Source organism: Triticum aestivum, chromosome 7B (genome assembly GCF_018294505.1).
Source record: "Triticum aestivum cultivar Chinese Spring chromosome 7B, IWGSC CS RefSeq v2.1, whole genome shotgun sequence".
Classification (NCBI taxonomy): Eukaryota; Viridiplantae; Streptophyta; class Magnoliopsida; order Poales; family Poaceae; genus Triticum; species Triticum aestivum.
In genome coordinates this window covers 731,266,550-731,281,544 of record NC_057813.1, presented here as the reverse complement: position 1 = coordinate 731,281,544, position 14,995 = coordinate 731,266,550, and the positions used below count along the sequence as shown (strand labels likewise).

Here is a 14,995-nt window from a genome sequence, read left to right as displayed (position 1 = left end):
ACTCGAGGAGCCCGTTGCTTTTAAAACACAAAACATCTACTATGGGAAAACAGTAAATTAAAAAAAAGCAAAAAGGATTAAAAACTCTGAAATATTTTGGGTGATTGCAAATACTTTTCATCGTTGGACATTTGAGGAGCTCGCAGCAACAAGAACAAAATTTCTCTCACAAACCATAACCAAATTTATTTATTTTTTTGCTAGAGCTCATCACGTGTCATTTCACACAAAAATTGGACGCACGTAACGCACCCAAGCTGCCAAAATTTCAGGATTTTTGAGTTTTCTGCTATTGTTTTCGAATTTACTATTCACCTAGAGTAGATTTTTTTTTGCCACGAGCTTATTGAGTGTCAAAAAACCATGAAAATTGGCGCGCATGTAAGCATATTGGGTGGCAAAAAAATTCAGATCTTTTTGAATTTTTTTTGAATTTACTGTTCATCCGGTCAGACCCGATCAAAATCTGGGCGGTCAAACCCGGTCAAAAATCTGGTTTTGGACAAAACTTACCCGGTTTCGATACTTGAAGGACCAAATTTGTACCAAAAAAATCTTGAGGGGCCAAGTCTATATGTTTTGGAAACTTGAGGGACCAAAAACATACATTTCTCTTGTTTTATCATGATACGTCATGACATCAATTTGCTGCCTATCTGTCCGAGGTTAACCACAAGATTGCACGTATATGTGGCTGTCCGTCGCTCATCCAATTCCATTTCCATTTCACACACATTCTTGGAAAATCTCTTCAGCTTCCCACTTTTGGGACGTGCCAACTTACTGTGCTTGCGTGCAGAGCTGCGGCTAATCTGCCTCGTCATCCCTACGCACAGTGCGTAGATAGATCAGCCGATCACCGTGGATCGCCGGGCCGGCATCTTACGCCGTCGGGACCTCCGGTCGCATCACGCCTCCAAGATGAAACCTCCAACTGCAATACAATTACATAGATAATTGTCCATGATTAACTGGCACTGTCAGGAAAAATCTACACACGCAACTCTCTGTCGATCTCACAAAGCCATCTTTTAAATGGATAACAGAGTGAAAAATGTATTATCAACTGTTAACGACACAGGGGGACCCGGCTAAGCACGTAGCCGTTCGACAGCATGGCTACGCAGCCTCATCACCGAGATATGGTTGTTTCTTCATCGTCGTCGAGGTTGTTTGTGCTCCTATTCCTCTTTCGTACGGTGAGGGTGGAGGGTGGTCTGTTGTGCATGGGTAGATTCTTGGTTGATGTTCTTTCTCTTTGATCACGATCGCCGTCCAGGACGGTTCAAATCCAATGGTGGCCACTACCTGGGCAGGCTTGACGGAAGTTGATGAGTTTATGCCTTCCTTCTGCGGGTGTTGCTATGGAGATGGGAGGAGGGAGCGCGGCAGAAGGAGAAGACGGCGAGGTTGAGGAGGGTGCTTTGTGTGGAATTTTGTACAATTTCTTGTTTATGTAGGGGCTTGTTTATGATGTTTGTCATATCCTAGCCCCAACCCGCTGCTTTGTATTCCTTATTACTTTTCTTAGATATACAATAAAATGACTGTCATCATCAGACATTAAAAACAACACAAAACTCTTTCTCACAAACTTCTTTTATTATAGGATATAACAAAAAAAAAATAGAACCAATCATGATTAACTACATACGCGGACCTGGCTAAGCATGTAACTACTCGACAGCACAACTAACCACCCAGTCCTCGGTCTTGTTGATACCACTGACGGAGTATGTGTGGCCCGTCAGTGATATGTGACCACGGACGACCATTTCCATAGCATTAGCAGTGATCCTACGGCCTGATTACAACTTTAAGCATATCTCGCTTTCTTGAGTAAATAGCATAAAACTACTACTTTACATGCTAGGTTTTTAAAAAACTATCGATTTTTATTTTTCCTCAGATAACTATCAAATGGGTGGTCGGCTGTTTCAAAAAAAAAAAATCTAAAATCTTCGTTCTTACAAAACTAAACATGGTTTATGACAGGTCGGGCCCGCACCTAAACGATCCGTCTATTTGACCATTTGTTTCACCGTTAACTGACATGTGGGTCCCACATGTCAGTGTCTGCAAACTTTTCAAAAATGCCACGGGCCCCTGTAAACTTTCAAAAATGCAACTGGGTCCATGCAAGCTTTTGAAAAAAGCAATCGGATCCCTCCCGTGGCCGTGCGCCAGCAGCCGCCGTGAGGGTCGCGGCCTGCAGCGCTACACCATCGCCGGCGTGGTCGCCGTCGACCGCCGCACTCCACCCGCCGCGCGAAGGAGATCTCGACGGCGTTGTCGAACGCCGCGAAGAACGCCTCATGCCTCCAGCTGCGGCAATCCCCTACCTCGAGCTCGAGCAGAGTGGTGCTCTCGACGCCGAATGTCACGCCATAGACTTTGTCAAAGAAAAAGCGCCCGAGCACGTCCTACAGGTCTACGGCCACGCCGGAGCCCGCGGCGGCATCGAGGAGCAGCTCGCCGGCGTCCAGGTCGCCGACCAAGCGAAAGGAGACGGCGTGGCCGCCGCATTCCTCGTCGCGAAGGCGGGGTTCTCTAGTCGGGCGCCGGGCTAGGTGGAGGAGCTCCTTGCCGACAGCTGCCGTTGCTCCTAGCCATGGCGCGCGGCTGGCGGCGGCCCGTGCCCCTACGATGCGGCTGCCCTCCGCGCGGCGTTCGTTCCTGCAGTCGAGCTTGTCTTAGCGCGCGACGGGTGGTGGAGGTGGCCGTCGGTGGGTGGTGGTTGTCGGGAGGGGGAGAGGAAAAAGACAGAGACAGGAGGAGAGAAGAGAAAATAAAAGGAAGAAGAGGCAACTTACACGTGGGTCCCACATGCAAGTTAACGGTCAAACCAACAGATTGTTTATGAGTGGGCGCGCGACCTGTCATAAAACGATTTAAATCGCTAGCAACGAGTGTTTAGGGTTTTTGAAACATCCAACGCCTGACTTGGAAGTTATCTGAGAAAAAAATAAAAACCGGTAGTTTTTTGGAACCATGGCCTGTAAAGTAGTAGTGTTATGCTATTTACTCCTCTTTCTTCTGTGTTGTCGTGGCATGGCATCAATCAATTTACTCAATTGGCTGTCTCTCAGTCCGAGGTTAAGGACAAGATTGCCCATATATCTCATGGCCATCCGTCGTAGCTGTGCATCTGATTTCATCTCCATTTCACACGTGCTCTCAAAAAATCTCTTCAGCTTCCCATTTTTCGGACGTGCCAACTTTACTGTCACCGTCGCGCACGTACGGTGTGTGTGGATAGATTGGGCGATCGCCGTCGATCGCCCATGTAGGCGGCATCATACGCCGGTCGCATCTAGCCTCCAAGATGAAACCTAGAACTGCAAGCAATATATAATTACGTAGATAATCGTCCATGATTAACTGGCACTGTCAGGAAAAATCTACACACGCAACTCTCTGTCGATCTCACAAACCTCTCTTTTAAATGGATAACAGAGTAAAAAATGCATTATCAACTGTTAACGACACAGGGGGACCCGGCTAAGCACGTAGCCGTTCGACAGCATGGCTACGCAGCCTCATCACCGAGTGTGTTTAGTCAACTGCCTGCCTCCCAAAAATCAAGACAACATCCCTGTCTTATCACATTTTTTGTGTGGAGATAATACCCAAAAAATAAAGAATGAAAACAACTACTCCCTCTGTAAAAAATAATATAAGAGAGTTGAGATCACTACAGTAGGAGTAATGATTAACAATTAATTAATCGCATGGAGTCCTAGTCTTAGAGAGTAGAGAGAGACCTAGCTAGCTAGCTAGCTAATTAATCAGGTAGGCATTCGACAGCTCGGCCAGGCAGCTGCATCAGCCAGCGAGTATATATTTGTAGTTGTACCCATCACCCTCCTCACAATCTTACAGCCCAGCTAGCTACGCTAGTGGAACATTGGTCCCTGACCCTGAGAGCCAGCACAGCCAGCACACCAGCAGCAGCAGCATGATATATATGGGAGCAAAAGCTGGATAGATAGATATGTGGATACGTGGATCGAACAAAGCAGCTTAGTTTAGCTTAACCCAGCACCCACCCAGCACAAAAAAGCAGCACCACTGGTAGTTGGTTCTTGGCATCGGTTGCTCGATCAGGTCGATCAATCGATCTAGGTGTCTTGAGTTCCGGCTCCCATGGCGAACTACCGGCTCGGCGGCGGCGGCAACGGGCACTACGAGATGGCGGCGGCAGCGGCCGCGGCGTGGAGGGGGCCGGAGAGCCCGCAGCTGAGCCTCATGAGCGGGTGTAGCTCCCTCTTCTCCATCTCCGGCCTGCGGGACGACGATGCCGACCTCCACCTCCTGGCCGGCGCGCGCTCGCTGCCGTCCACGCCTGTCTCGTTTGGTGGGTTCGCCGGCGGTGATGAGGTCGACATGGAGCTGCAGCAGCAGGGTGGCAGCAGTGGCGGCGACGACCGGAGGACGGTCCGGATGATGCGCAACAGGGAGTCTGCCCTGCGCTCCAGGGCCAGGAAGAGGGTACGTACACGAATACCCACATTCCTTCGTATATAAGTATAGAATTGCAGAAGGAATTCTATCATTTGCTCAAAATTTGATTCTTCTTTTGGTTTCAAAATTCGGATTCTTATTTACAAGTTCAAACCTTGGATCTTCTAGTTCAATAAACCTTTTAACTCCAGGTAAACCTGGGTGAAATTTTGACTATGTTACACCAAGAGATTCACTAGTCCCTTTTTTTTAAGAAAAAGAGGATTCACTAGCTATAAATGTTTGAATTCGCGTGGGAACTTATCAACTTCGTAGCAAAAGATAAGTGTCTCCGGACAAACTCTCAACTAGTGACTAAGTTTGGTCAATGTGTTGAAAGGCAGCCCGAAAGGCAAATGGAATGTGGCATCTCTTTCTGTCTCGCATCATGTTGCATTCACGCAAATATTTTTTGGTCAACATGGGCTAAAAATATATATCCCTTCTGTGATTAGTGCTCTGCTTTCACCTAATACAGAATGTTGATTTCAATATAAACCCCAGTAGGCCCTAGAAAATATAGCTTTAAGAAAACAAGCGAGTTCGTCGACCTAATCCAACTCTAGCAAAAGAACAACAGAAGGAACAATATACATCTCTTGGACGGCATATATATCCTTGCATCTTGGAAGTTTGTGATCAGCTGGATATAGACATCAATACATAAACATCCAGGCTGTTACAAGATAAAAGTAAGTAAACTCTGGGGATTTGTTGTGATTTTTTTGACATTTCAAAAATCATTTTCTACAGGCTGGAGCATGCGCTCCCGGGAGCCAAATTGCATTTCCGGTTGAAAAGCAACATCTTGATTAAGATATATTAACAACACATATGTGCACTTTAAGTTATATTAAAAAGCCTAAAACCAAACTATATTCCACGGCTCTGTTCAGCAGCACATCACGGTAGACATCGATAGAGCGGTGTCAGTTCAGCTGCTGACATCCATCCAACTAACTGCTCCAAATTAACTTTGTCTTCATGTGCTCATGATTACGTTGACAAGACTTCGCAGAAGATAACAACTTCAAATGAACCAATAATTCTCTATGGCTTTCTCTCATGCATGTTCTTATCTAAAGTGCTAGCTAGTGCGGCACAAGTAGGCATACACCTGAAATCAAACCACAATTGCCCGCAGGAGCACTAGTATTCTGCAAGATTTGCAAGCTTTTAGCAGGAATTAACACTGATTAGTGAAGTAAATAATGCACTTGCAGGCATATGTGGAGGAACTCGAGAAGGAGGTTCGACGTCTGGTGGATGACAACCTCAAGCTGAAGAAACAGTGCAAAGAGGTACCCACGCAGCACTCAACCAATTATTACTCCCTCCGTCCCTTGTAAAAACGTCTTACATTGTGGGACGAAGGAAGTAGTTAATTTCTGAACACCGCCAAATTGTACTTTATGAAACTGCAAAAAATTACCTCACCAGTGCAACTCAAAGTGATCTTCTCTTGCTTCTCATTTATCTGCTTAGAGACGCTTATCTTATAAGTTTTCCATAACCTCTGCAACATATTACATCCAAATGCTAAAATTATGTACTCTTACCTGTCATGCGAAAAGAAGGGATAACAAGGAGCATCTTAAAATTACTCTCTTCAATTAGCAACATATAATCCTTCGGTTCTGTAATCTGACCACACTTAATTGTCCTTTGATTCTGCAATCTGATCGGCAGCTGAAGCGGGAGGTGGCCGCCCTGATCCTGCCCACCAAGAGCTCTCTACGGCGAACCGCATCCACCCAGTTCTGAAAGGGGATCGGACGGCCCAAGACGCAGAGCAAAAGCGCATTTTGGCAGTACAAATTTAGGAGAAAATTAATCAAACCTCTGCACATTTCGTCTACTCTGTGTGTGTGTATACCTAGCTATGTACATGATCGATCCAAACCTATAAATGCTCTTGGGCCTTTTTGTGTGTGTCTGTAAAAAGAAAGAAACGGAGTTTCGTCGGTGGAGAATTAACTTTTTGTGTTTTTGTTCAGACTAACCTATCTTGCCACTTTTCCCTAGTGCTTTGCTGGGATAAAGTGCCTTCTGTCAGCAAGACAGCAACCACCGTCTTGAACCGAGGTAATCCCCGCATGGGTAGGACATGATGATAAGCCCTGATCCATGGAGTTTGAGCCTACGTGGTCGCAACATTCGGTCAACGCACCACTCTCCTTAGCTCTGAGACGAGAGGGGTTCTAGTTCTCCCCCCTTGTGTGCGTCCGAAGAATTTTTATTGCTCTTCTGGCCTCTTTATAATTATTTATTACCATTATGGTTTGCTTTATTTGTTATATTCCTACTGTTGTTTGTATTGTCACAGGACAACTGCAGTGAACTCGGATAACATTTTCTTTACTTGGACAATAAGTGTAGGTTGGTTCTGTTTAAAATTGAGCAAAAAAAGGTGGGTGCAAAGTGCTCATTCCATTTTGGAATATAATGGAAGCAGTCTTTGGATGGCTATCATGTTATCCCGGCGCCCACCTTACCACATTTGTGCGCTCAGCACACTTTTAGTGATAGCAGATGGAAGAACTTTTGCCACGTGACAATTAACAAATAGAGCAAATTGTAATTTGCACCGCCTAATTCGGTATTGCTGTGCGGGCATTACATTCAAATTTATTATTGTTGATTTGCACATAACAATGGGTATTTCGGCCATGCTTCACACCTTGTACCGGTTTGCTATTATTATTAATTATTTATTTACTTTCTTGTTAAGCATCCCAAAAGGCTTTTTTTAGTCCAAACACACTCATTGTATTACTCAATAACGTTCATTGGGATACAATGTAAGTGGTTGGATTGAGCAGCCACAAATGGCGCCGCACATCAAGACCGAAAGCATGCTTGGCAAGGCTATGTGCCTCAAAGCGGCCTTCGAAGACGAAGGTGCATTGATGTAACTGCAGCCAAGTTGATCTAATCTCCTTCACAATACTAGCATAAGTTCCTCCTGATTCCTGCTTGATATCATTAACAACGCCCTTACATTTCGAAGAAATTATGAGTTTACGAGTTATGACATGAGATGACATCAGACCAGTGTCCAAAGCTAGGGCCTCGTGACAGGCTGAACTTTTTTTTTAAGAAGAGGCTGAACATATTTTTTTCCTGAAGAACATGACCTACTGCTTGTTGGGCTGAATAAAATGTTGCACCCATGGCTCGGCCCTTAAACAACATACTATTCCTTTACTTGTATAACTCTATTTGGGCCTTCTTTGAAAGAAAACAACTAGACTTGGGCCTTCACAGGGTAGGATGCAGAACTAACTGAAACGCCTGCACTAACGGCCCGGGCCAGCGCACAGGGGCAGAAGTCCTCGTTTGTTTCATTCCTTGTTTCGTATTTATTTTTCGTTTTTTCTTTCTATTTTTTCTTTTTTTATTTTTGAAAGTATTAACCATACATTTGAAAAATGTTAACCATGTACAGAAAATGTTTTTAATGTATATCACAAAGGTACAATGTGTATGAAAAAAGTAGACATCAAAACATATAAATAAGGAAAGAAATGTTAATCACGTATTTTCAAAATGTTTAACATGTATTAGGAAATGTTCCTGATGTATAAAACAATGTGCAAGGTGTATACATAATGTACAATATGTATGAGAAAAATGAGATATCAAAACATAAAATGAAAAAAATGTTTATCATGTATTAAAAACATGTTAAAACTGTATAAACAAACTTTCTAATGTATGGGGAAAATGTAAAACGTGTATGAAAAAAGTAGACATCAAAACATAAATATGGAAACATGTTAATCGCGTATTTAATAAATGTGAAGAAAATGGTAAAAGATGTATGTAAAATGTAAAACGTGTATGAAAAATGTAGGCAGCAAAACATGAATATAAGAAAATGTTATCATGTACTTAGAAAATGTGAAAAATTAATCATGTGCTTCAGAAATGTTAAATGTATACAAAATAATTTTAGATGTATACTAAAAAATGTACAAATTTATGAAAAAGAAAAATAGGCATAAGAACATATATTTTAAAAAAATCGTGTATTTGAAAAATCTTAAACATGTAAATCTGATATATATGAAAAGTATGTACTCGTGTTAAAAAACCCCGAAGAAAACTTATAAATAAACAAAAAACTGAAAAAGAAGAACAAAAGGCGTTGAAAACCCAAAGAAAAAAAAGGAAAATACATAAAAATTAAGAAATAAAAAATAAATGAAAACCTTAAATAGAGCACATAAAAACAACAAAACCAAAGAAATCACAGAAAAACAGAAGAAACCATATGTAAACAATTAAAAGGTAAAAGAAAACCTGCTGCAGAACAGTGAAAAACTGCCAAAAATACAAAAACGATGTGAAACAAAGAAAAGCATAAAAAAACAAAAAGAATAGGTGAAGGAATAAAGAAAATAGAAAGAAAAAAATGAAAAGGGAAGAAAAACAAAAATCCCAGCGGAAATCCGTACCAACACCGGTACATTGACCGATCCCGAGCGAGCGAGCGAGGAGAAGAATGGGTCGTCCCATGACACCGCAAGTCAAAAAAAAAACTTCCAGGCTACTGTATCTTCCGACTCGCCATAAGCAAGACATAGTCCCCCTCCCCACCGACCCACCTGAAAAAAGTATTCGGGAGAAAAGGTCCATGTTACCAAATGTTGTCAAAAATATATAAGTTAACATCTTGGTAGGAGCAACCAAATATAAGGTCACGTGTTCAAGTATCACTGACTTAAAACTTTTTTTCTTTAAATAATTTCATCCTTCGTCCAAATTATTCATTAAAATTTACTGTTTTATCAATATTTTGGCATGTCTCGAGCACGACCATTCTATGTTTTCATTTTCCAAGATAGTGAACTTTAACGTCCACTCTAAAAATCTTAGACTTAATACTGGTCTATTTAGCATAGTATCATACTATATTTTATATTGCTAGATTATTTCAAACCATGAGCCTCCGAAATGATTTGTTTAACAAGTGGTTGGACTGTCAGGGACTTCTCTGGCCCATGTTTTTTTTTGGTTTGACCAGTTAGAAATTGAGCAATTTTGGCCTCAAGATGACATTAAATTGAAAAATGTTCAGCACGGAAGTTGTGATCTCGTCGACATGAACATTTTTTTTTTCATCATCTCCCTTCGAGGTCATATGCAACATGTGAAGCCCAAAAACCGTGCTGTTGTAGGCGGACCAGGAGATGACCGGAGTACTGTCTGGCCATTATTCGTTAGAGACATATTGAGCACATCATTGATACTTTGTTGTTTGAGTCTGCAGTCTGCCCAGGCTTGGGCGAAGTGCTAGCTCTGCCATTAGTTGGGTCGATGCACCACTCCCCTTGACATTAAGACCTATGACGTAATTTTATTTAAAATGAAGAATATTATTGCTCTTCTGGCCTCTGTTTTTTTTATTACCACGATGGTATTGTTTTCTCTGCTAGTTTAATAGTATTGTTTGTATTATCACCAAACACAACTCTAATTATATTTTATGTACTTGAAGAGTTGTCAAGTACTACAATAAGCACACGGTTGTTCTGTTTAACACCGAGCGTAATGAATGTAATGGAATTTAGCACTTTGAGAATGGTTATATATATATATATCATGTTATCCCCATGCCCACCTTTCCACATTTGTGTATTTCTCAACATCTTTTCATGACAGTGGAAGGAAGAACTCTTGACACATGACAATTAACAAACATAGTAAATAGATAGTACTATTTTAACTTTCTTGTTGAGCGTCACAAATAGCAACAACATAACATTTATTGATTCACCAAATGTAAAAAGAAAGCGATACTATGGTGGGACCCATGATAGAAATATGTGTTTCTTATATATCCAAAAAATACGACCGATAATACTTCATGCATGGGGTACATAATTAGTACCACATGGGCTACTGGAGAAAGAGAGAGGAAACCTTGGGAAATTCCTATTTTTATCTAGTGTGTGCACACGCACGCGTGAAGAAACACATTTTCATGGGTACACAATTAAGCTTTAGTTTGCTTCGCTAATGTTCTTTATCTTAGGGACAGGTAGGCTTGTCCGATGTCACTGTCAGCCACCACCGGTGGCTTATTGCTCCACCATCATCATCATTTTCTATGTTTCCCCAAAAAAATACATTATTTCTACCATCATAGTGTTGCTTCTCTGTTTTGTGGTAAGCAATTGGTTTGTTCTGTTTGAAACTAAGCAACAAAAGGAACTTTTGGAATGTAATTGAACGGCTATCATGTTATCCCGGCGTGCACCTTTCCACCTTTGTATAACAACTTCTCATCTCATTGATAGTGGGAAGACTTTTGCTGGCAAAACGAGTAATTGGAGTTTGCACTGGCTGGATTTGGCATCGTTTTGCATACGCCAAGACTTAAAATGACGAAGATTTGTTGTTGAACAGAGCTAGATAGATAGGGTGGAAAAACAAAAAAAACTTGCCGAATAAATTCAACTGAACATACAAATTTCATGGAAATGTTTGCGGCAAACAGCGGCTGCAATTGAATCGAATGTTGTATCTGTGAATCATGATTGATCCGCCAAAAATCATAAATTAAATACAAAAAATGGAAAAGGACAGAAGAATAAACAGCTAGTAGCATACAGGAGCCAATTTTGAACAGGTCAGACTAGCTAGCTCAGTTGACCAAGACGTGCACTGCGCCGAGCACCACCAAGCCGGCGGCCCAGGCCACCCAGCTGCTCCGGCAAGCGGCACCGGCTGACGGGGACGGCGGCGTGTCAGGCGCCGGTGCACCCCCTCCGGAAGAGCCCGCAGAGACGTTGACGGCGAGCTTCATACCGCCCATGCAGTGACCGGAGATCTCGCAGATGAACCAGTAGCTCTTGGCCTCCGGGAGAGGGACCTTGTCGAAGCCGGTGTCGTAGGTGGCGAGCACGGAGCCGGGGGCGGAGGGGTCGCACGTCCGGTACGCGGCCTCCGTCACCTGGTAGACGTTGTGCTGGCTCTTGACGTACTCGAACACTGCGTGCACCGGCCACCCCAGATTAATCGATCGAATCAAATCATGCGCGTGGTTAGTTAGCTAATCGGCTGTCTAGGTTGATGGAGATACTGACCTAGGACGTCGCCGGGGGCGAAGGAGCGGCTCTGCGCCCAGGAGGCGTAGTTGGTGCCGGTGTCCCAGCCGTTGATGCCGTCGCCGACCGGGTACTCGGCCGCGCCGGCCGGCCGCCACAGGAGCAGCACGGAGAGCAGGGCCACCGCCAGCAGCCGGCAGCAGTGAGACGGCGGCATATCGGATCGGAGCGACGGATGCTTGTTGAACGAGCTTATGTTTCTTGACAAAACCTGTTGATCGAGGTTGATGACAGGGTTAGGTAGGTAATGGAGATGGCGTTGACGTGCGGTGATGGACACCAGTCTCGTGGCTTTGTGGCCATATATGTATGCCCACTAGTCGACGTGACAAGGTGACCGGCCGGCGGCCGTGGACCCGTTCCTCTCGAGCGCATGACATGATCGATGATGATTATGTGATCCACTGATTGATCGGGTCCATTAACGGAGCAAGTAATAGCTGTTGTGTTTTAGAGATGATGTCAAAGGGTATGGTGTATGACCCACCAGCGGACAACTTGGTTTAGCTCCACGACATATGGAGCGGAACGAAGGACGCCGTACATGGACAAGGTTAATTTTTGCACATGTTGATCTGACCGTTTCTTCTTTGTGTTGTGTGTAGTTTGTGTCTTGTGCTTTATCATATTTGTTTTTCATTTGACTTGGATTGGAAAGCCTGTTGTGATTGGCAGACAGGAGGCCAAGATGAACTTCCTTTTTGCTACCAGGAATTGGTTGCGCTGAAAGGAGCAGGTGAAGCTTTTGAGTGGAAATGGTATTGTGCTTCTCTTCTCTCAGACATTGGAAACTCATATTAATCAAGAAACCCTAGCCGCCGCCAGGAGAGTCATCCCAGTGAGGGAGGCGGGGGGGGGGGGGGGGGGGGGGGGGGGTGTCGCCGGATCTACGCGTGTGGATCGTGTAGCTTTAGGTTAGGCCCTAGTATCTTAGGTTTGGCTGTACATAGTCTTTGTTTCGGCGGCGGAGGTGGCGACGATGTATAATGAAGTTTCAGATATGTCCCCAACGAGGCAATTGGTCCTATGGTTGGGGACGAATATGGAAATCAGTTTGTTCAAGCAAGGATGGTGCGGCAGCGGCGTCATCCTCGTGGTGGACCTGTATCCTCGGGCTCCGCAGTTGCGACGACGTTTGCTCCAACGCCGGTGCGGAGCTTGGGAGGTAGTCGAGTAGCGGATGCAGATTGTGGTCTACATCGACGACATCTGGAAGCCAAAACATGTACTAGGCTCGTGGTTGATGGATGGCAGGTATTGTTTCCTCCTTCGGCGTCTTAGCCGTGCTGGGGTGCCAGATCTGGTGTGTTTGGGATGTTGCCCCAGTTTGATTCATTCAATGGCAATGGCTTCACTTTTGGTGAGCCACCTTGAAGGTCTGCAAAGGTGCATATCAATGATGAAGCCGCGTCGGGCTCAGATGAGGAGGTGATCCATTATTATTTTTCCTTTGGTGGCTGCTATGGTGGTGCCGGAGGCAGGTGAAGGGCGTTGGTTTCAAGCTCAGAGACGTTCTACTGTCTTTTCAATTTTGTCATGTCGGTCTTTACATGACTTGTACTTTATTTTTTATGATATGAACGAGACATGTATTACCATGTAAAAAAAAGGAAAGGAACAATACTTTGCTTATTGGGAAATATTGTATTAAATTAAAAGTTTAACACGAAATAATATTGGAGAAAGTGTACCTACCCATAGTTTTGCACAGAGAAGGGGGCAACTTAGGTATGTAATGATGGAGAAAGGGTACCTCCCCCTTATATCTATTGAGCCCTATGAAGATGATTAACATACAAGGTCAATCAAGTATCAACTAGCTCCTAAGCATCATTGAAAAAGTTAATGATGAAGTGATTAACGAACTATTTGAATGGATAAACAATTTTTTTGAGTAACATTAACAATTAACTGAGGTATAGAATATCAGGGCATTATGGTGAGAAGAAACATATACAAACATAGCCCAGAGCAGGCCCGATAATGCACTATGTCGAGAGGGCACCTTATTAGGCCGCTGAGCAAATAATCGATGATGATTAGGTGATCCATATATAATTGATTGGGTCCATTAACTGAACAAGTAACACTCTAGCTGTTATGTATTAGAGATGATGTCAAAGTGTATGATACATGATCCACCAGCAGACAACTAGTTTTAGCTCCACGACATATGGAGCACAACGAAGGACGCCGTATGTGGACAAGGTTAATTTTTCCATGTGTTGATCTGGCCGTTTCTCCTTCGTGTTGTGTGTAGTTTTGTGTCTTGTGTTTTTTTTATTTCCTCTGACTAGGAAACCTTGTTGTGACTGGCAGACAAGAGGACAAGATGCATTTCCTTTTGCAACAAGGATGTAGTTGCGCTGAAAGAGCAGGTGAAGATTTTGAATGGAAATGGTATTCTGCTTCTCTTCTCTCCGACATCTAAAACTCATATTAATCTTAGCATCAAGAAACAATACTTTGCTTATTCGTAAGTATTATATCCGCTCCTATCAATGTTAACTTTGCTAATTTAGTAAAACCTATACTAAATCAATGATAATTAATATGAACGGGAGGGAGTATTAAACAAAAAGTTTAACACGAAATAATGTTGGAGAAAGTGTACCTATCCACATTTGCATAAAAAGTCGACAACTTAGGTATATTGATGGAGAAAGTGTACCTCCCACATTTCTCTATTGAGGCCTATGAAAAGGATTAACGCGAATCAACCTGTGATTAGATGGTTAGGAGCAGTGGCGAAGCCACACTTGGGCTGGGTAGTCAAATGACTACACAACTTTTTGCAAAAACTACATGCATAAGGTAGAAATCATGCCAAAAAATCTTATAAATGCATATATCTGACTGCACAACATTCAATTGACTACACACGATTGGATTGCTGGCACCGCCACTGGTTAGGAGGACAGTGATATTTCCAGCCCACCAGGGTTCAAGTCCTAGACTTGATACTGGTGCTCACATTTTTCAAGATTTATTACAAGGCCTTCCAGCGATGTGCGATCAGTGGGAGGAGATGTTCCTGTTGTTTCGAAAAAAAGAGATTAACATACAAGTTCAATCAAGTACCAACTAGCTTCACTGCAAATTTTATTGATGAAGTGATTAACTAACTTTTTGAACAGGTAATTCTTTAGTAAGATTAACACTTAATTGAGGCAAAAATAAGTCAACGCTTTATACTGAGAAGAAACATATATAAACCCAACCCAGAGTAGGACCGATAATGTACTATATTGGGAAAACACTGTTGTGGAACGTAGTAATTTCAAAAAAAATTCCTACGTACACGCAAGATCATGGTGATGATATAGCAATGAGAGGGGAGAGTGTTGTCTACATACCCTCATAGACCGAAGCGAAAG

At 43.1% G+C, this 14,995-nt stretch overlaps 2 protein-coding genes across 2 annotated transcripts; one reads left to right on the top strand and one right to left on the bottom strand.

The window, feature by feature from the left end:
• Positions 1-3,864: 3,864 nt before the first annotated feature.
• LOC123160873 (bZIP transcription factor 27) lies at positions 3,865-6,499 on the top strand. The gene is made up of 3 exons (XM_044578721.1): positions 3,865-4,491; positions 5,727-5,804; positions 6,193-6,499. Exons 1-3 carry the CDS (start codon positions 4,147-4,149, stop codon positions 6,265-6,267), a joined length of 498 nt encoding a protein of 165 aa, XP_044434656.1. The 5' UTR covers positions 3,865-4,146; the 3' UTR covers positions 6,268-6,499.
• A 4,429-nt stretch (positions 6,500-10,928) lies between these two features.
• On the bottom strand, positions 10,929-11,881 carry LOC123161789 (basic blue protein). Its single transcript, XM_044579600.1, has 2 exons — positions 11,598-11,881; positions 10,929-11,502 (listed from the first exon to the last, which is right to left on the bottom strand). The coding sequence occupies exons 1-2, from the start codon at positions 11,773-11,775 to the stop codon at positions 11,156-11,158; spliced, it is 525 nt and encodes a 174-aa protein (XP_044435535.1). The 5' UTR covers positions 11,776-11,881; the 3' UTR covers positions 10,929-11,155.
• Between the last annotated feature and the right edge of the window lie 3,114 nt (positions 11,882-14,995).